This window comes from Protopterus annectens, chromosome 9.part0, assembly GCF_019279795.1.
Source record: "Protopterus annectens isolate FY-2018-M chromosome 9.part0, PAN1.0, whole genome shotgun sequence".
NCBI classification, from domain to species: domain Eukaryota; kingdom Metazoa; phylum Chordata; order Ceratodontiformes; family Protopteridae; genus Protopterus; species Protopterus annectens.
The window spans coordinates 599,936,551-599,959,657 of record NC_056743.1 but is presented as its reverse complement, the minus strand read 5'-3'; the positions used below and the strand labels follow the sequence as shown (position 1 = coordinate 599,959,657).

The 23,107-nt window shown below is 38.7% G+C and overlaps 1 protein-coding gene across 1 annotated transcript in view; it reads left to right on the top strand.

Moving 5' to 3' along the window:
* DOCK5 (dedicator of cytokinesis 5) overlaps positions 1-23,107 on the top strand; it is a gene marked incomplete in the record, with an annotated part of 3,482,443 nt that overhangs the window by 2,984,332 nt on the left and 475,004 nt on the right. Inside the window, 1 exon segment of the mRNA XM_044083155.1 lies at positions 17,420-17,524. Coding sequence (XP_043939090.1) covers positions 17,420-17,524 — 105 coding nt within the window.

Here is a 23,107-nt window from a genome sequence, read left to right as displayed (position 1 = left end):
TGGATATGCAGGAGATCCATCGGAGTGGGCTCTGACAATTTCCTTATGCCAGGCATACATCTCCCCTCAAAAGCCTGTAGGAGGCAGAATACAGAGATAGGGCATTGAGACAATTTGCATAGGACATGTTACTTGCGCCCTGTATTCTTTTAGTGAAGAGCCTCTGTGAATGTTCCACTTGTTAGATATGGCTGATTAGGTACATATCTAAGGGGGCACTGTACTCAGGGATTGGTCAGATGAATATAAGTTGTGCAATATAGAATGATTTCCTCACTACTGTAGAAATGTGATAGTGAAAGGCTAGATCACTGTGTGTCCCCAAGTCCCTGACTACTGGGTCAATTCTAAGGGATGTGTTGTCAGTATATTTACCAGGGGTGGATGACTTCCCGAAGGACACTGTTATGCATTTCTTGGCATTTCGTTTTAGCCCATGGCTCTGATACCAGTTGTATGTCTGTATCAGCCCTTCCTGGAAAGCATTTGTGTCAGTGAGAGATTCAATGACAGCTCCAAATTTGTAGTTACGTGCAGATTTAGTCATCCAGAGGTCATTGACATTAGCCTTGACTTCAGAGAAGTAAATGACAAAAAGGAGCGGTCCCAGTACAGATCCATGAGGAACTCCACTTGTGACTGGCCTCTCTGAAGTGGACTTCCCAAGTCTAACTTCCTGTGTCCTGTCTTTGAGCCAGTTGGCTATCCACTGGGTGACGTAAGAGTTTATACCTAACCTCATGAGTTTTGTCAACAGTGCCTGAGTGGGGTATTGTCACATTTCAAAAAGCAAAGCCAGCACTCATCATAGTCCTTGTTGAAAATAGTAAATTTATTATGCAGAAAATATCACTATTAATCCTGCAATCGCAGGATAAAAAATTCCAGGCCGGTTTTAGCAACTGCCTTCATCAGTGTATCTGATTAGTAAGAACAAAATACAAGCTTTAAATACTCTGCAAACATGAATATCCAGTTCCAGTTAGTTGATTATAAATGCTTATTCAGTCCAGGTGAGAGTAATCCACCTAGTCTAATAATCCAAGATTTTTGTTTTTTTTCCAGTATAGTATGCCATCCTGACTTAGCTCTATTGTCTGAAATTTTAGCTATTATTAGAAAAGTAAATCTTGCAGTCAAATGCTTTTTGGTATGTTTATATATTGCATTGGACATGCATTTATTTTTAATATCACTCATATGTTCTGAAGTACGGGTTTTAAAAGGATGGGATGTTTGGCTAATATTAAATGCATAACATGTACATGTTGCAAGGTAAACTACCCAATCAGCACTGCAGCTTATTTTGAGCGCTAAATTCCTTAGTCTTAATAACATACTTCAGCTGAGAACAATGTTCACAAGGCTGACAACCTGTGAGAATCTCCCCACCAATAGTAGTCTTGGAAGTGTAGTCTGTTGTTCCAATATCTTGTTGGATTTATTTTTATAATGATTAAATATATTGCCCAAAGATTTCCCTCCGATAAGAAAAAGAATGTTTTGATGGTGTTAACTCGCTTAGCGTATTGTCTGGCAGAAGTATATCCCATTGTATTGTACTATATTTCTGAAATTAGGGGTATTTTGCCCAAAGCTAGTGAGAAACCAATAAAGTTTGTTTAAAAGCTGTGTTGGATTTGTAGCTTAATAAGGAAGATATACCTAAATATTTAACTGAGTTAAAAGCCTGCAAGATGTCACTTTTATTACATCCCTTGTCCACATATTTTTGGGTTATATCTGACTGTTGTCAGACATATTCATCGTCCAAAGAGCAAATTCTTCGAATCTGCATAAATTGGGATTTGGGAATATTGTATATAATGTGTCAGGGATGACAACTAGTGGTGTGCAGCAAAGTATTGAACTGAGGATGTTTTTTAAAAACACTACTCTCCAAAGTACCATCTTTGTTTTTCCTAATGTCCACATCCAAAATGTTATACGAGTAAGATTGTTGTATACTAAATTCTATGCCCCATTTGTTTTCATTCAAATACTCAGTAAATTCAAATATTTTAAATCTGACCTTCACACTATCCAACAATCATCCAAGTATCTGCATCATATATCATACCATCCAAAAATAAATTATGGCTTGACAGTGTGTGCAATTTGTTCATCAAGATAGCCCATAAAACGGTCAGCATAAATGGGAGCAAAAGAAGCTCCCATTGCTGTACCCTAGAGTTGTAAATAACATTCACCATTGAAATAAAAACATTTTTGGTGAGAACTTGTTCCGTCAAACAGAGCAGAAAGGTATTATATCCAGCTATATATATATATATATATATATATATATGTATATATATATATATATATATATATATATATATATATATAGGTATATGATTCAGCCAAAATTTAAGTGCCATGAGGCCACCCCAATGTGGTATGTTAGTATGTAAAGCTGACACATCCAGTGTACACATGTGCCACTCTTGTTCTAACTGCATATCGTGTATGATAAAAAAATTGGGTAATGTCTTGGATCCCGGAACTTAACCCCCTTTAGCAATGGTTGTAAATATCTAGTAAGAAACTCTGATAGCGGTTCTGTTAATGACCCATTAACTGACATTATTGGCCTTTTCGGTGGATGGGTGAAAACTATGAATCTTAGGTAGCATGTAAAAATATTGTCGAGCAGGATCTTGGCCTGTTAGATGGAAAGCCACTTCCCTAGTCCCACTTCAACAGCTAGTTCTAAAACTTGTCTGTGTCTGCCTTACATTTAACGTGGGGTCCAATACCATCTTTTGGTAAAAACAATGATCAGAAAGTTGTGTTGTTTATGGGCCTCTGCCAAATATATGGCCCAGTCCCAAACAACAACAACACCCCTCCATTATCTGCTGCATTGATTGCCACCTTTCTGTTCTTTTTTTAAATTCTTTAAGGCTGCTTGTTGTGGCTTAGATAAATTGGTTTTAATAATCTCGCCATGAGAATTTAAGTAAAAATGTAATCTTTGAGTACCCGCTATTGAAAAGTAGCAACATATTTATTTATTAATGGGGGTCATAAAATTATATTTTCTAAATTTGAAGGCATTTTCTTCAAAATCTGTAGATGTGGCATTATTGTGAAAGAACAGTTTAGTATTTAGCTGTCTACAGAAAGAAACATCATCATGAGCAAAAACATCTTGAGAAACAAAATAGCTTGGTGCAAAGTTTAGCCCCTTATTCAGTGAAGCTTTAGTATCTGTTAGTTACACTGTGGAAATGTTATGTACATTGACGTTAGACTCTAAATGGGAGCTTGGAGTTGTAATAATTTATCTTAGGTTGGTATTTCTCTTGCTTGCAGCCAGCCCGTCTTCTAACCCCTAAGGATTATCAATGTTTCTTTTCTTTGCAGCAGAAGAAGCTTGTACATTTTCAATATCCGTGTCTGCAGATTAATTCTTACCTGAAATTTCAATCAAAGTTACTTTTTTTAAGAATGGACTTTTTCCTTTTTTACTCTGTGTATATTCGGATTCATTATTAGTAAATGTGTCAGTCTTTTGTCTACTGAGTGGTTTGCCATTGGAATAATCTCTCAAGTCCCTATTAAATTGTTTGACCTCACGTTCCTTAAGTTCTTTTTCGATCTCAACCAAATCCCTGGTTAATTTGTGAAGACAATCTCTAAATAAATCATGCTTTTCAAATGCCTTGGCATCATCACACATTTTACAGACTTCAGTGACTGAGTTAGCTATACTGTGTTCATAAAAGGCAGTTAAATTAATAACAAAAGACATGTACAGTGCCTATTGGGCTTCCCCCATTCCCTTAACAAAATGTCACCTCCTTGTTTATCTAAACAACATATAAGGAGGCCTTGTGGAGTTAGGCCCTTAGGCCCTTGGCTTTGTATGCCTTGAATAATTTAAGAGGCCACACTTTAGATTGTAAGTCTTTTTTGGCATTTGTTAACTTAGCAAATACATTCTTACATAAAACATTTATATCCTTGTCTTTGTCATTAATGTTTGTTTCCTTATCCAATATTTGCACAAAAACCTGAGTATTATCCTTGTCTGATGACAAACCATTCAGAAGTTCTGTCAAATCCATATTATTCATCTATATGGTAAAGCATTGACAAGTATAACTGAATGAAATACAAATTCATTATATATGTATGTAAAGACTATATATGATGTAGGCCTTAATAGATGTAAAATGTAAAAAAAAAAAAAAAACTACTGCTTCTAAAACAATACAAATTATTAATATTTCCCTCGAACTGTTGAAAAGTAGTTATACAAAAAGCCTTAAGCTCATATTTTGAAAATACATGAAAACAGGCATTCTGTCTTAAAACATACACCCTTAAAATCCACTTACAACTACAAAGATGTTGACCTATAAAGGACAAAAATTTGGTCTCACTCCCCATTATTCAAACTGCATCAGTATGTTGGAACGTAACATATAAATAACATCATCACGCTGAGAATAAATTTAGATCATACACTCCTTACATTCAGCAGTAATTAATTTTGTTCAGCAGTCTGAAATGTCCATCTTATATCAATTCAGAAAAAAACACTTCCAAAATATTGGTGTATAAGGGTTGTACAAAAGCAGTTGAACAAAGTTCAAATTTGAAAAAGGTTCAGAATGCTGTCTTACAACATGTATTTGAAAAAACACACAGTTGTAGTCAGTAGTCTTACCATACAGAACAACATTCAAGCCAAAAAAATAATGCCGAATGTATCAAAGCAGAATGTTCTCCAACTGTCAGAAACACAGAATAAATGTTGGTAGCTCACTCAGTTTCCTGGTGCACCCTTAGTCTTCTCCTGCAAAGCAATGCTGTAAACAGTCCACTACAGAGTTGCAAACAACCAAAACAGATTTTGCATAGGCACAAGAGTCTTTAATGATGGGACCAAGATTACACTAACTTATCCACTCGATAGTCTGTTGTCGAATGCACCGTAAACCATATCTTTGTGGCCAAAAAAGTCTCGACCATAGTACTATAATCCACAATGTCAGTGACCATGACAGATTACTGCAAGTCCAAAAGTTTTAAAATAGACCCATAACGAACTTACTTCGCCACTAGAAGCTTGCAGAACCAACATAGACTAGGGCCAACAGTAAAGAGATAAACCAAAAACCTTGGCCAGGTCAAGGTAAGCAGTGTGAACCATTTTCCCTCATCCATTGCTTTGATGAGCTTCTCAAAGAAGTCCACCAGATTGAGAAGGCAAGACCTGCACTGATCAAAATCAAATTGGGTTGGGTCCAATGTCTGGTGGTTTACTATGTCATTACTGATCATTTTCATGATAATTCTTTCCATGGCTTTGCATATGAGACTACTGAGACTTGTGAGTCTGTAGTTTCCAGGGACTGTAGGTGACCCACTTCTGTGCAGAGGGATGAGTGTTGCTATTCTGTTTCATGAGGAGCAAAGCCTGTTTGGAGGCTACAGTTAAATAGCGATTCCAGAGGGCCTGATAGGTCATGTTTCATGCCATTTAGAAGGCGTCCTGGGATATTGCCTGGACCCATTAATGCAATGTTCTTGGTATTAGAGAGAGCATTAAGGACCTGTTTCCTAGTGATAGCGGTGGAGTTATATTTGATGGTATTTCCTGCGGGAAGGTTGAGGGGAAGAGAAGGGGGGTAACGCTGGAGAAGAATTTGTTGGTAGGTTTGCTACATCTTCTGGCTCAGTGTAGGTGTCTCCATTTACAGTGAACTCTGCACACAGTTGTGTATTGCCTTTGAGGTTGCGGAAATAGTTAAAAAATGCCTTGTGGTTGTCCTTTGCATGGGAGGCTAAATTTACATCAAATTTGGCTTTGGTAGACTTTATTTATCCTCTGAGGAGTTTGTTTAGTTTAATGAGAGTGCTTTTGTCCTACTGGATGCTGCACCTCCTAATTTTTGTCATGGTTTTCTTTCTTCTGTTATACAGCTAATTGATTTTGTGATTCCACCTGGGTGGCTCGTTTTTCTGAGTTAGTTCTGTACTTCTAACTGTTGGGTCCAGCTGCCTCCATGCAGCTGTTCACATGCTTGCATAGGGTTCCTGTGCACAGTTCTGCATAGGCAGCAGTGTTCTCAGGGTTGATGGGGGCTTGAAATTTTGCTAGGCTATCACTTAATAGCAGGAAGTCAGCCTTAGAGTAGTTGCTGAATATTCCAGGGTTAGCTGGGGTTCCAAGTTTTATTTTTTTACTTCAAAGGGGACCATTCTGTTGTCTGACCTTACCAGAGAAGACATTACACTAGGGGGTATGCAGCACTCTTGCATATTAGCGAGGACCAAATCCAGTATATTTGGACCCCCTTGTTGGTGTGTTTACAGTCTGGTCCAGGGTGTTTGTGTTTTCAAAATCCGTGAATCTCTGTGCCTGTACGTTAGGTGTTGTATAGGATTCCCAGTTAATAGTGGAGTAATTAAAGTTGCCCATCAATATGGTATTGGGTTAGATGGTGAGTGTTTCCAATAAGCTTAAATAAAAGGTATTGGATTTTGCATATGGTGATTTGAATATGGAGAAGCTCAAGTGCATTGTCCTGTTTGACCAGCTGTAATATATATTTATTTTTGAGGTAAATCGAGATGGCTTCACCTTTAGTCCCTGTCTGTGCAGTAGCTGGTCTAAATATGTGAAAGGGATTATAACCTTGCATTGTTGGTATGCTTGCCACAGCTTTAAACCAAGTCTCAGTGACCGTGCAGACTTCTGCATTCTCTAGGGTGAAAAGAGCATCAAGGGAGTGGAGTTTTCACCACCACGGATTCATAGGTTCATACTAGGCTATCTGCCCTAGGGCATTAAGCCTAGCCAGAGTATGTTTGGCTTTCGGCACCCATTTTAAATTAATTTTGCTATGCCCTTTTTCGAGGTTAGTATACTGTGCCTCTGTCTAACAGTGACACAGAAGTGATACCCGGGGTAAACCTACGATCTCCCATCCACTCATCAAGATTCCTCTTGAAGAGAGTCAATGAGGGACTCTGCCTAACCTGGACTGGGATTTTATTCCAGAGTGAAGGGAGCCTCTGGGTTATGAATCTGTCCCTCCAGCATGTCCTATTTATTTCAGTGCTGAGGTTCAAGTCTCTCGAATGTGTAGCTCGATGGGATTTGGATTTTCTGAGGAGCAGCATGTCCATTAATTCCGGGTTGGACATGGCTTTATACGTCAGGCACAGACATGGTGATAAAAGTTTAACCTGATCAGGTTGCTGTCAACTTGAGTTCCCAAGTCCCTTACCACTAGGTCTTCTCTTAGGGGAATGTTATCAGTGGTATAATTTGCAGGGATGGCCACCTTCCCAAAGGGTATAATTACACATTTTTTTGCATTAAGTTTTAGGCCATGGCTCTAGCACCAGTTGTTTGCCTGTATCACACCCCCCCCCCCCCCCTGGAGAATATCTAGATCTTTGAGGGATTTAACGATTGCACCCATTTTGCAGTCATCAGCAAATTTGGTCAGCCAAAGGCTCCCTCTACATTTGCTTTGACTTTGGAGAAGTAAATTCCAAACGAGATGCCCCAGTATCTAGCCCTGTGGGACACCACTAGTAACAAACCTCTTGGTGCAGGTGGATTTCCCCCACCCTAATGTTTTGTGTCCTGTTTGTGCGCCATTTAGCTATCCAGCAAGTGATCTAGGGATTTATGCTTAAATTTGTAACTTTGTCTATAGTACCTGGGTGAGGTATTGGGTTCGATGCCTTTGCCAGGTCAGGGTAGGCAGTATGCACTATTTTGCTCTCATCCATGGCTCTAGTGGCCTGAAGTCCACCAGGTTTGGTACACATAACCTGCCCTTGATGAAACCAAGCTAGGATGGGTCTAATGTTTGAATATGTCTTATGGACTTGCATATAAGACTAATAAAAATTATGGGTCTGTAGTTCCCTGGGTCTCTTGGTCCCTCTTCATGTAGAGGGATCACCACTTCAGTCCTCCATTCCCTAGGAATGAAGCTTGTCTGGAGGCAGTGGTTGAATAGTGATTCTAGTGGGCCTGACAGGTTGTGTTTCAAGCTATTTAGGAGGCATTCTGAAATGTTATCAGGACTCGTTGATACAGAGTTTTTAGCTTTGAAGAGTGCAGTTGAGGACCTGTTCTTGTGTGATAGTTGGAGGAGAAATGGTAGAGTATTTCCTTGGGTAGGGTAAATGGGGGGGGGTGATAGGGTGCTGAAATTGGAGCTAAATTTATTGGCCAGCAAAGTTCCTCTATCCTTGAGTTCTGCATAGGGAGTTACATTTACTATTAGTTCCGCACAGTGTTGGATGTTTCACTTAAGGTTGCTTACATACCTGAAATATGTCTTATGGTTATTCTTAGCCTGGGATGCAATTTTTGCTTCAAAGTTGGCTTTAGTCGACTTGATTTGTCTCCTGAGTTACTTGTTGGGACTGATGAGGGAGTTCTTAGCCTGTTGGGCATAGCCTTTCATATTTTTGTACGGAATTTTCTTCTGTTGTACAACCTGTTTGTACTGGGGATCCACCAACGGGACTTGTTTTTCGAGTTTGTTCTTAGATTATTTCGATTTGGTACTGCTCTTTCTATGAATTTATTAACATACTTGTACTGGGTTTCTGTAAATACTTCCATATAGGCCACAGTGTTCTCTGCATTTGGGGGGGGGGAGGGGCTTGTAATTTGGCTACCATGCCATCACATGATAGGAGATAGTTAGCCTTAGAAAAGTTCTTAATGGTTTTGGGGAATGCTGGGAGTTTGGACTTTATATTTATTTCAAGGGGATCACTTTGTGATCTGATCTGTCCTGTGAGGGCATTGCACTGGGGGGGGTGTCAATATTTCCACATACTTGAGAGTATCAGATCCAGTAGGTGTGCAAACTAGCTATTCCAGTGTCCAAACAAACAAACAAATGACCAGGTTACCAACTTTAATAAGAGGTATACACTGTAGCCCCTTGGCTCAAAAAAGCCTTCTAGGAGTCTAGTAACTCCTAGAAGGCTGTTTTTGAGCCGAAGCGCTAGAGTGTATACCTATTTGGCTATTCCAGTTTTTTGCATTGACAAAATGCAGGATTCTTTGAGCCTGCATGTTAGTGGTTATGTATGTATTCCATTTTATGGTGGGATAGTTGAAATCACCCATGAATATGGTGGTAGGCTGAATGGCGAGTGACTCCAAAACTTTCGGGTACATGGTGTGGTTATCCTGGATCATCAGTGGGACCTATAGCTAGCAAGAGTATGGCATGGGTCTTTGTCCAACTAACCTTGGGTAATGTAGATAATGAGTAGCTCAAGTGTGTCATATTGTTTGATCAGTCTTGAGGTGTGCTTACTTCTTATGTAGATTGATGCACCTTTGCATCTTCTTTCTTGTGTGGTACCTGGTCTAAATGTGTGGAAGGCCTTCTGTGGCTGTAAACGACATATCAGTAACTGCATATAGATATCAACATTGTCCGGGGGTGAGGTGTGCTTCCAGGGACTGGAGCTTCTTGTTGAGACTCCTAGAATTGAGCAGTAACACCTTTAGTTTATCATGAGTAGAATTTCCTGTGTTTAAAGGTTTATCTGGTTGGCATTGCTTAAGACACTGGAGTAGTGTATAATATTTTGGTCAGTATCCAAAAGCCTAATAGGGATAGGTGCAGACGATCCTTGGCCAAGCAGTATGGTCTATCAGTCATGTCCTCCCAAGCAGACAAATTTTAGACCTCCCCCTTAGAATGACACCAGCAACTAAGCCAATTGTTAAAGTTAATCATCTTCTGTTTATATTGTGGTGTTTTCCTTGGAGAAGGTAGAATGCTGCTCATTCCTAGGCTTATACTTGCCTGGAACATACAATCATGTCTCTCTTCATGTAGTTCAGGGATGTACGTTTCGGGTCATTAATGCCCACATGGACTGTGATAGTCATACAGGTATTTGTGGTCCAGTGTCCTGGGTACGTGTGTGATCTGGTGGATCCTTATCCCTGATAGGCAACTGACAGAGACTTTCTCCTCACTCAGCCTGTTGAGTGAGGCGTCAGTGTGTCTCAGAGTAGAGTTTCCAATGATTGCTATATTGGGTTGTGTGGTAGTTTGCCTTAAGGGCATAGAGGTTGAGACATTGTAAGATGTGGTTGTATATGTCTTGGAGAGTATTGTCTTTGTAGACTGTTTGGAAGGTTGCAAAGGGCAATGTATCTGAGGCCTTTGAGGTCTGGGTAGATTGCATTAAAGAGCCTCAATATATGTGAGTAAGAGTCTGATCCATAGTAGGTATAGCGTGTGTTACTGGCAACATGTTTGGAGATATCAGTGTCTGTATGGGAGAGCTTTACCTGCACAGACGTAGTGTAGTTACATCTCTCACATACTGAGTCAGTCTATTTAAGAATAAAGGGGTTACCAGTAAACTTGAGACAATTGTTACGTTGTCTTAGGATGCCCACTTCCACTAGGCTGGCTCCAGACACTATAAGTAAGTGAACATTTGTGACTGTGGATACTTTTTTTTTTTTGGTGATTTACTAAATTTGGAGTTGTTAGGCTTGGTGGGGTCTAGCAACACTCTTGGGGCAATGCTTCTCAGCCAGCAAACAAGTTGCTTTACACTCGGCTAGATACTTGAAAAAATAGCAGAACAAGTTTTATAAAGAAAATTACAACTCTAGGTGCCCACGTCTATACGAGGCAGTGCAAACCAGCACTGTACAGCTCAGCCCAGATATAGGAGATGAGCTAGAGAGCAATTCTGTCAGTAAACAAAAAATGCAGTACAAGTGTGTGTGTGTGTGTGTGTGTGTGTGTGTGTGTGTGTGTGTGTGTGTGTGTGTGTGTGTGTGTGTGCGTAGCCAAGATCCTGCAGCAACTCTAAACTCTCTCAGTATTGTGACTGTCGGTGTTATGAGTGATACTGCAAGACTAAAGTTCCCAGACCAAGTAAAATGCAAACAGTAAAAATGCAGTATAAATGCAATAAATACAACTTGAGTCTGCAGCAACTCTCAATTCTTCCCATTCATTAGGCACACAGGTTCAGTTTGTCCTATTTTAAGAGTTACATTCAATTAACTCTTCCCACACTCAATGTTTTTTTACAACACTCTATTAAGACTTTTCCATCTAAGAACTTCAATTATGGAATGCATTTTCCTCCCACATCAGTAACATTTCTACACTTTTGCCATGTGTGTAACCGTAAGAGTACCTTGCAAATCAGATTTAGTCTTATACCTTTTCAAGGGGTCATTTGAATATTTGGTCATGGAACACAGCTTGTAGTCAGATTATTTGCTTGTATTGTAGGTTTACAGTTGTATGTGTGTGTGTATATGTATAATGTGTCAATAAAATTTTGTTCAGTTTTTACTTTTTATAGTTTTGCAATGCTTTACCACCACATTGACTTGCACTGAAGTGCTATTTTACATTATTGTATATTTTAACTGTTACATGATAATGTTAGGCAGCTAACTGCATTACGTAACATAAGAGCATTTATTGCTATTATTTTCTATAAAACTAGCTCATGACCAAAAACGACCCTTTCAAGTCTATATGTGTGTGCTCAAAATGCATAATACGTAAATTAAAAGAATCGTTATGTAATCCAAAGTCAGGCCTAATGATATTTACTAGGTGTAAAGCATTTCACATTCACACTTAAGTTGTTAAACATGGGTGTGTGTCTGTGTACTCCTACAAAAAATGTATATATGAGAGTATGTCTTGAAAACAAAACAGATTCGTTGACACTGATATTGGCAGCATCAAAGTGGCAGACAGCAAAAAACGCCAACAAAAGGTTGATAATAATTAAAAAAAATGTTTACAATGGGATCTGTCTCCCCCATACACTTTGATAAATGTATATATCAGCTCTGAGATTGTACAACGATAGGGTAAAATCTCTCAAGCTAATAGCTTTCCCCCATCATTTGTCTGACGAATTATAGTTTGAGCAAGTTAGTCAGTTATAAACAATTTGGTAAAAAAATACTAGTTAGCAAAGGCATGAAATATACTCACACAGACAGGTGTGTAGTGTATGTGTACCCCAGGAAATTGTAAAACTGTGATATACAGGATCTGATAGGATTATGCTTTTTATGTCTTTATCCAAAGTGGTTGTGTTTTACATCAAATTTATGTATGTTGCTGTTTTGTTCCCTTTTTAAGTCTGGCTTATGACAACACTATCGTGCGTACCCTTTATTGTAAAGACTTCAGTTAAGTATTTTTCTGTCCATCTGCTTTGATTGTGTTATCTTAATTTTGATCTTCAGTACCCAAGATTTAGTAATGGCTTTACCCTTCAATTGTGGAGTTTGTTTATTTATTTGCATTTGTTTACTGAGATGCTCCACTTAGCCGAAGTGAGCCCATTTTCAGTGGAGGCCCAGGGAGAAAAACTCCACATTAACAAGCACATACAATAGAGTCACAGTTAGATACAGAAAAGTAATAGCTCAGCATTAACAGCTACATCCAATACAGTACAATATGAGTCACAGTTGAATACACAAGTCAGAAGTCACAGTTGAGTATGCATAGGCAAGCATGTAAATATTATAACTTCAAATAACAAGTATACTAACAACTTGTGAAGATACATTCTGTCAGGACATCAATAGAGATGTATCCAAAAATACGACGTAGGTGTACATGTTAATCATATCAAATCAGAAATAAAATATAGGAGTATGTCAGTCTCATCAAATCAGTATAGTTGTCACGTGGGTATTACAACATAGTAGGCATAAATTATATTATTATGAGTAGTCATACTAGTAGGTAGAAGTGTTTGACGTAACAGAAAGTAAAGTCATTTTAGGCGCTAGCAGCGGTAAATTGGGGAATCATTTTTTGAGAGGTGCAGAACTGGCACAAGTGCAGTGCCACGGATTGGAGAGGTGTTGCCGTAGAGACATTTTGAAAGAAGAAGCATTCCTAATACTCCTTTATTGGTAATGGGAGGGTGCTCCACTGTTTAGCGATCAAAAAAGACTAGAGCATCTGGCTACCTGGGTGGTTTGTTTTTCTACTTTCAGAAAAATTATTTCTGAGATCTGAAGGGCCTATTTGGGTGGTAGTGAATAAATGTACAAGTAAGGGCTGGGCAGTCTGAAGGTTTGAATTTGTGTGCTTCTGTTAATTGTAAATATATATGGGAGTTCGAGCCAGTTCAGTAAGTGTAAGGGGGAACAGTGATGGAAGGAGTATTTGGCATTAGTTGTGAACTTGGCTATTTATTGTAACGGGTCACAAGCTCTGATTTCAGAGAGGGCTTAATATTAGTAAGTAGTGGAGCACCATATAAGAGAGAAGTTAGAAGAAAGGTTGAAGCAAGGGTTTGTTTTGCGGAGTGGCTAAGGAAGAGTTTGTCTATAGAGTATGCCTAATTTTTGATGAGTTTTTTTGATACTGTTGGGCAAGTGCAGGTCAAATGTCAGGTTTTCATTTAAGATAACACCTAGTAGTTTTTTATGAGAGAGTAAACTCAGACTTGTTTAGGGGAGTGTTTTTTAGGGGTTATTAGTACAAGTTTGGTTTTATTAGGGTCTAGGGCAAGATGGGTGTTGGTCATCCAAGGTTCAGTAGATGTAAAAGCATTTTGGGTAATTTGTTGAAGTTCACATATGGAGTTGGCAGAGCAGGTGATGATTTGAGTCATCTGCATATTGTATTACAGAACCCTGACCAAGTGTGGAGTGAAAGTTGTTGATGAAAATACTGAAAAGATGTGGCCTTTATATGGAGCCTTGGGGAACCCCTTTAGATGTGTTAAGAAATGAAGAGAAAGAGTGCTGCCATTTGGTAGCTTGTTGCCTATTTGTTAGGTAATTCGAGAACCAGTTTAGTGCTGGGGGAGGTGCCTAGTTTAGAGAGTTTTGTAAGAAGTAGTGGGTGGGAGACTTCATTGTTGTACTGTGGCCTGGCCAAACCCATGCTGAGTGAGGATTTTGTTATGACATAGGTAGTTTAGAAGTTGTATGTGAATCCATTTTTCCAAGATCTTAGAGATGGGGGAGGGAATAGCAATAGGGCGAAATTGGAAATGTCAGTGCTGTTGCTGCCTTTATGAAGAGAAAAAATATATGCTTTTTTCCAGATGCTAAGAACATAGGACTCTTGGACAGATCTGTTAAGATGTGTGCTAATAGGGTATGCAGTGGATTTAGCTTTCATTTGAAAATATTCAGAGGGTAAGTTGTCAGGAGGATTTGTGCCAGGTTTGAGCTTGAGAGGTAGTTTTGTTATAGTAGTAGTAGGTATAGGAGAGAAGTTTATTTTCCCCACCCCAAGTTCTCTGTGTTAAGCACAATGTTTTAACCTTGTGATGAGCATGTACAGGAAGAGGATTGGTTAAGATGTTATTTAAGCAGTGATTTAAAACTACTGAGTTTATCTGAGATTTTTATTTGCGTGGGTATACTATTCCAGAGTTTTTAACAGCATATTGGGAGTAGAGTGAGTTGCAACATTATTTGACTTATTTGTAAGAAATAAGAATTTGTTCCTAGAACGGAGGTCCCTTGCTGGACAGTAGGGTAAGTAATAAGTTTTGTAGTGCAAGGCATTTTTCTGGATAATGAATGAGTTTGTGTGCTTTAGTTAATTGTGAATTTGTTAGACAGTTGTGCAGTTCAAGCCTGTTTAATTGCTTTAAGCTATGACAATGGTGGGCCCTATGAGGGAGACTGGTGGCAAGTTTAGCTATTTTATTGTAGCAGGAGGCAAGTTTCTTTCTTTAAATATTTTTTTAGTTTGTTAGGATAGGAGCAGCGTACAAGAGAGTCATTAGTAAGAAGATGGTTGCTAGAGTTTTTCTTGCAGTATCTTTAAGGAATCCCTTGATCCTGTAAAAGGAGTCTAGTTTCTGGTGTGTAGATTTAACTGTGTGCAGTGTATGGTGGTCATATTTGAGATTATCATCTATTACAATGCCTAGAAGTTTGTGAGTTACAGTTTCAGTGACAGCATTATTTGCTGACTTTATGGTAAAATATTGCTTTTGATTTTGGCATCTTTTTGAGGTGAAAAGCATTGACTTATTTTTCTTGAGGTTGAGTAGGAAGTTTGATTCTTTGAGCCAGATTTCTAATGAGGAGAAAGATTTTTGGGAATGTCTTGGAGCTTATTTATTGTTGAGGCCAGACATATTAACATCGAGTCATCTGCATGCTGAACTAAAATAGCATGATGAGTGGAGGTCATCAATAAATATATTAAATAGTAGAGGACCCAGGATAGAGCCCTGAAGGACACCTGTAGTAACCGGTTGAAAGGGTGAGTCGGTTTGTTGCCTTTCAGATAGGTAACTAAGGAACTATAACAAGGAGTATTGTCAAAGTCCTATTGAGGAGAGTTGAACGAACAGTTGCTGGTGCGAGACAGTATCAAATGCCTTTGACAAGTGTAAAAACATGGTGGACACAAGCAGACCATTGTTTCTGTGTTGGTTTATTATACTGGTAAAATGTTGTAGAGCAGTAGTGCTGCTGTGTTGGGGCCTAAAGCCACATTTTTTTCCCCCTGAGAGCAGGTTATTTGAGGTTAGGTATTGCATTAGCTGTGTATGGATGCATTTCTCTAATGTTTTGGAGGAGGGGGAGAGAATCACTGTTGGTCTCTAGCTATTATACTCTATAGATGTGCCGCTTTTCTGCAGTGATATTATGTAGGATTTTTTCCACAGACATATGAAGAGACAGAGGAAAAACAATCAGTGACGTAACGTAAACGGTCACAAATCTGCTGAGAGACAAGTAAAAGAAACAATGGAGTTTAAAAGGCCTCTGTGCTAGTAGATGAACGCCTTGATTTTGTTGCTCTAGGACACAGTTTTAATAGGAGTGGTATTCCAATATCACCTTGACATGACTAATGGTTATAACAGTAAAAAACTACACTTGAATCTTTGAAAATCTGTGTAATGTACAGAGGTTTTTGGGGACTTTGAAATGCTAAGTCCAAACTCCTACCTCATCCTCCACACACCAGCAAAACAATGAGAAAAAGAAAGTCAGAATGCTGTAGTTCAGCTCTGGAAAAATACTGGCTGAGAATTCTAAAGGGGTTGCACAGAAGAGAAATAAACTTAAGGAAGGGAGACAGTGGACTGCTAAAAAATAATGAACTGAGCATAGTTAAAGGAGAAAGTACCAAGGGACTGCTGTGGTTTAAGAAAATGGAGCTATTATAGTGGGCAAATTTCTTTGTTTTAGGCTGCCATAATATAAGTTATATACAAAAAATAGCCCACAGACTGATGTTCAAACTGCAGACTTCACAGTTGCATACGTATTTGTTTGCAGGGACACCTCTATAGAAAAATAAAAGTGCAATAAAGAGACAGTTGAGTGCACTGAGTCGATGGTGACTGCGTACAAATACTTGCTCATAGCTGGAATTGGTTTAATAACTGTCTCAGGCAAGGAGAAATAAGAAAGAAAGCGGGGACACCAAGGGTGACTTCCTTGAAGGCAATGCAGTCCCACTAAAGAAAGACAGGAGGATATAAATAATAGGAGTAACAAGTCTATGAAGTGAAGAAAAATATAAGAGAAAGAAATGGTTTGAATAGTAGGAGTAAATGTTAGTTTCTGTTAGGAAGGAGAGAGTAAAAGCTGACCAGCAGGATGTCAGTGGAGGAGGGTTTACGGACTATAAGCCTGTTGCTTACAAACTAGGACACTTAAGCACTTGTCATCAGACTAGTCACTGTGCAGGCTGAAATATATGCAGAAGACTGGATGTCCCTGACACTTACTTAAAACCCAAGGCCAGAGGTGGTATACAGTTTGTCCTAATTAAATGTGTATCTGGAAGTAAATATGGAAGCCCTTGTAGACTTACCTAAATGTAATATTGTATCACTGCGTCCTTAGAATTCACGTTTTCATTAATCTGATTATAGACATGAAGCTAATAGTTTAATCCATTTTGTAAATTATAGTTGATATCACAAAGACAAAGTAGAATTTTCATTTCTCTGGGTGGAATACTTATTGTGGTGTGGTGGGGTTTTTGCGCAGATTAGTAATAGAAGGGAAAAGGTAGAGAACCATGCCAGATGAAAAAAGTTATTTTTGTGTTTTATGCCCAACTTGTACTTTTATTGTTATGATAGCTGCATGTCATCTTTATCTTTATGTTGTTGTTCTTTCCCTTAATAAGGGAGTGTAATATGGTTGCATAGGTAGCACCCCTAGCAAAGGCACGTTAAAGGGGTTGGGTTACACTGGTACTGTGTGTAGTAGGTTTAAGGTCTGAGTATGACAGGTGTACCTGTGTCACATGGTCTTTAAATGATGGTTCATTTTAGGTCGGTCTTCCATATTAGAAGCCATTCACTATTCATATCAAGTCAGAAGTATTATTGTATTGCTGTTTTTGCATTTCTGAAAGGCATCTTTTCTAATTCTACATGTCATGTTTATTTTCAGAAAAAACAGGCCACATTTTATGAGAACATAATGAAGGCAATGAGACCCCAACCAGAATATTTTGCTGTTGGATATTATGGTCAAAGTTTTCCCTCATTTTTACGGGTAAGATGTTTTTATAGTGATAGCTAATTCACAGTAGCTAGTTTGCATTTTTATCAAGAGGTACCTAGTGAACAGCGATGACTTATGGTTCAATGATGCAGTTCTTGTCATTTTACAGCTAACAGTTCCACAAAGAGGATTGCTGTAGTCTTTGAGAACTTGTTGAATATTTCCATGGGATTAAGCCATTGTATTGAGTGAAGAACTGCTGCTAGATATTAAAGAACTGAAGCACATTTGAAACTATTTAAAATTTCATAAATCACCAGTAATACATCAAGGTTCTAAACCAGTTTTATTTACCATATTGACCTTTTTTGTAAGCAGACATTAGTGAACCATGTCCAGAAACTTGAAAGAAGAAAATTTTGAAAATGAGCATTTTTTTTAGAGCAGATATTTTGCAAATACAGACCTGAACCATAGCAGGAGCTTTTTAGAGAGAAAATAGGACATAGTGAGTAAATAATTAAGTAACAACAAACAGGTAAGAATCTTCACAGAATTAATTTATGGTACCCAAAAGACTAGCCATACGAGTTATATAGTTTTGTATGCACGGACTTCAGCTAGTCGTTAAGTGTGTGATTGCCATTGTGATGCATTATGAAAGATTTTGCATTCCATTCTCCAGGCTTTTGTGTAAGCACTGTGCTTTAAATTTATGTGTCCTGCTAGCTTGAGGATAAGATATAGAGGAGGTAAGTAAGTAAGTATCTTAACTTTTGCTTCCTCGAAGTATGCTTCTTTTCTTACTACAGTAATTTACTGCAACAAAAAGGTTTACTTCTACTTCGTCAGTCTTGCAGTGGATAAAGCTCAAGACATATGTGAAGAAACTGAAATGTAAATAACTTGCACGTCTAGCTTCTACTGATGTGTGGAGTAATTTCTGTTGTGATGCTGAGGTGACTTGAAAGATGTTCTTTCTCTTTAATAAATATTTAATCGGAATGCTTGTTCTCCTGCTGATTATGGAAAAGGTTTCTCTTTGATGTCTTAAAATGAATGAATTAAATATGATTGGAGGATAAACCTTACACTCCATAACATTTCAGTTGTAGGGGTAGTTTGTTTGACCACAGAGTCAGTGTCTCCGTACTTCCCAGGTGATTCTTTCTGTAGCTACATGGTGCTCTGCAGAGGAGAGAACAATGGGACTACAAACAGAATCCTGTGGTAAAGAAAAGAAGCCTTGGTAAAGCAAAACATACTTGGAAGGTAATGACAGCAGTAATAACAGAAAGTCATCTCTGCATACCCATTTTATTTATTTTTTTTTATTATTTTTATATTCTGTGATGATGCAAGTAGGGCACGTAAAATTGTTCATATGTATCATGGTGCAGGTACTAAAAAATAGTCTCTGCTTACTAGACTGCAGGTCTAGTGCTGAAAATAAAGAAATTAAGAATATGGTGGTATAGGGACTGTGTAACATTAATCTTTCATGTACACCAGCTAAAGGACTAAAGATTGCCCCAGCTGCAGGAATACCAAACGGGATGGGAGCTAGCTCATCACACAGCATATAACCAAAACCAAGGCTTCCCCCTCCAACACACACACTAGGGGACTTGGATGGACACCATTCCTACCTCAGAGGCTTTTTAATAGAACCACCAATTTAACCTCATTTTATGCTGGAAAGGTGAGAGCAGTGAAACAATGGTACATCCTTCTGTCCTTCGGATGAGAAGTTAAACCAAGTTTCCAACTTTGAGTTTGTGGTAGTTCAGGAGAATGTAAAAGACCTCACAGTGATCATCAATAAGAAAGTAGGGCAGTTCCCAGGTGTCCTGACCAAATCTCTCCTAGTCAGTACAAATGCTACTTTGGGTCTCCCCAGAAAACAGGACACTGATCTAGTGGGGCTAACTTGGATAACAAAAGCATTAACCAAAAAAAATGTACCTCTCCACATTTCTTACACTGTCCTGGAACAAATGACTCATGCTCTGCAAAAATGTATCATCAGAGAAGATTAAGGAAGATACTGAGAATATTCAGTAATTGCTGCCCACTGCCAAAGTGATGATCATGAAACCATTATCATCAGCGGGTCTGCAAACTCCTTTTAATATCTCAAAATCTTCTGAGGAAATGTGTAACTGGGGGAGTATTGATGAAGTCTGAGCCTATCACATCTTTTATTACATAATATTAATTCATAAGTTCTATTGTAGTGTTCAGGCCTTTAGTCCATTAAGGAGCACAGATTCCCTCAAACATGGATCATAAGCTAGCTTATCAACCCAGTTGTCTGTGTTCTTCTTATAGGAATCTAGGCTGTCAGATCTTACACTATGGGTAGTTTATTCTACATCTATAGAATACATTTTATGTCTATGGGTTTTAGTGCTTCTATTGTAATTCTAGTGTTACCTTATACCTTATTTATGTCTGTATTATACAGTAAAAGCCTTTCCATGTAACTGAGACCTGATACTGAAATAATTTTTTTTTGTGAATTTCCTCTGAACCACTTATTGATTTTAAATTGAACAATCATATAATTACAAAAAATGCTGTTGTATTCTAATATTGGGCACATGTATGTTGTGTATAAATTGATCATACAGACTCATTCTTGGTTAGAAAATTCTTTAAGAACATTCCCATTTGTTTAATTGCCTTGCACAAAAGAAGATTTTGACGCCTCCATAATACCTAGATTTTTGTATTTTTTTTTCTCTGCCAAGATACTGGACTATAAAAAATAATGTACCTAATGTTGTCTTTTCTGTCCGGCTTCACCCTTTGAGTTATTGGATCCATCTTGATTATGATACAAATCTCAGAATCTTCCACCCAAGAGCTCCACCTCCTCTATCCACAATACCCTGCTTGGCTCCTCTCTCCCCAGATTTTGTTTGCTGCAATCAAGTGTGTATCGTGGTATTCCGAGCTCTGGTAACTGTATCCTTTTTGAATAGCTATAGACTATTCCAGTGGTTCCCAAACTTTTTTGATTCTTGGCTCCCTTGCTGAATCCAGGTTTTCCCAAGCCCCCCCCCCCCGCGCGGCGTGCATTAAGTGCATATTTCAGGGGTTCCCAAAGTGTACGCTGCAGCGCCCTGGAGAGCCATGGCTTCCTTACAGGGGCCCCACGAACTAATAAGCTTAGCTGCAAAATAAACCATGAACAGGTCATAGCGAGTGTCAGTGAATGCTGGAATGAATGAAGAAGTGTGTGTGTGAGATCAGGAGAGTGAGAGCGATGTGTGAGTGAATGCAGGTGTGAATGAATGCAGGTATGAATGAGGAAGTGGCTGTATGTGTGAATGAATGCAGGTATGAATGAGGAAGTGTGTGTGTGTGTGTGTGTGTGTGTGTGTGTGTGTGTGTGTGTGTGTGTGTGTGTGTGTGTGTGTGTGTGTGTGTGTGTGATCGGAAGACAGAGAGCAATGTGTGAATGAATGCAGGTATGAATGAGGAAGTGACTGTGTGTGTGTATGTGATTCACACCTCTCAACTGTACAGATTTTTGCAAAATGTCCAGATTTTTGCCTCATATTTTTGGTGTGTTCCTCCTAAAATCTGTATTTTTCTGGGAAATAGTTGAGGATTGAAGTCATTAAATGACACACATTTGAGTTTAAAACTCCACATCCTTTAGAGAATTCATTCTAATGCAAAACCTATTATTCTATCAACTTTCTAAGTTTGTAAGAGCAGTATTTCAAATCTGTCCCCCCATCAAAAATCTGGACAAAAGCCCAAGATGATGGGGGGACAAATAGGGACAGATTTTAAATCACTCTCCTGATCTCTCACACTCACAGATGCTTTTGCTTTTATGCATGCATTCACTCACACATGCACAGACAGACATGCACAACACTCATGCAGTCATTCACTTACCTGTAATCAGTGCTAAGCTTTGTGGCTCCCCTGTAAGGAAGCCACGGTGCACAGTTTGGGAACCCGTGGGCTGTTTTGTTGTATTTCCTCTAACCGTACTTTTTGTGTGTGTTATGTATAGGTTTTAGGTTAGGAATAGGTTATAGTTTAGGTGTACTAGTTTTATATTCTGGGTATTTCTCTTCTGACTTGGGTGTTTGCTGTGCCTCCATTCAAATAGAAAAAAAACGGTTCTACCTATTGGTTGCCTTTCTGTATTATAGTTGTGGTTAGGTAGTTAGGTTCTTTTGTAGATTGACATTAGTATAGCTCTGGTTTGCCATTAAATAAGTGGTTCTTGATGTTTGTAGTGTATTGTTTTCTAAAGCAGATAGGTATAGGTGTTGGTTTGTGATGTTGGCTAAGGTTAATTATGAAAAAGGCTGGTTTCAAAGTATATGTTGCATATGAATACAAACTGCTGTTGCAACATGGGCATGGTCATTGTGTTTGTTGTTTGAGTGCTGCCCATTTAGAAATTAATTACCAAGCCTTCTTGGGCCATTAATGAAAGAGGGCCCAAGCATGTGATGATAGGCTTGCTCCAGCCTTCGGCATCCTTCTTGTCCTCTCCTTCTCCTTGCAAGAGATTTGAGAAGAAGGTGAAAAAACGGTCATGGGATAAGGATTCTTGAGTACCACAGCAAAGAACAAATGCAAATAATCCTCTTAATTCACTGAGAGTAAGCCAGAGCCAAAGGTTCACCGAACTTCAGCACCTCCGGCTCCAACGCAGTCTTTTCCAACAGCTCCTGTTTGACCCCCTCTTAGTTGTGTAGGTAATGTCTGATCTGATGGTGTCCTTTTCATTTTTTCTCAATCCGTGGGTTTGGATCCAATCCCTAGCTCCGACTCAGCCACATAATCCAGACTTCAGATCCAAATCTCGAGCTCCTTCCTCTACCCATAATGCCTTAGTCTATTCCCATTGCCCCACATCTTGTTTGCCACCATTATGCAGAGACAAAGGTTCCTCTCTCCAGCGTTTTTTTTCCCTGAAAGTGAACATTTTTTCCCTTTCTTTTTCAGTTTTTAGAACATTCTTTCTCGTGCTATCCTCCCTCTTCTCTGTGCAAAATAGCTATTTTCTTTCTACTATCTTGTGATAGTACCCTTTCAGTACTATAGCTGGTATTTCTTCTGGTACCTTTTTGTAAAGGTATTCCTTTTAAGCTTACCATTGTTGGTATTTATTTCTTTATTTCATTACTTCCTTAAAAAAAAATCTTTGTATTCTAGTTCATGGTAATTGTAGGAGTGTGGTTTCTACCTTGTCGGATAGGCTGACAGGTTTCAAAAAATTGCAGTTCTTATGGACATAAAATTCTGAACTCTGATGTCCACAAGGAGTCCATTTATTGCCTAGGAGCTGGTCACCTAGATAGAAATTGTTCCATCTGCTCTACATTTAATCCTAGGGCCCTACATGACTGAAGCAATAAATTAATTTTGAAAGGACTGTTACCTTCTGGGGCTCAAATCCTCGCTAAACACTCTGTCTCCTCCATCAGAGCATGGGGAATTGTCTTCATCGAAGCCCCACAGGTCTTCTTTGGAGCTTCTGTTAAAATCTTGAAAAAATGTCTGATCCCTATGTCTCCGATCCGATAATTATATTGGTTAGCCCCTCTTATCAGGGGGCTAGTACTTCAGAAAGAACTCGTATGCCATAGTATACCA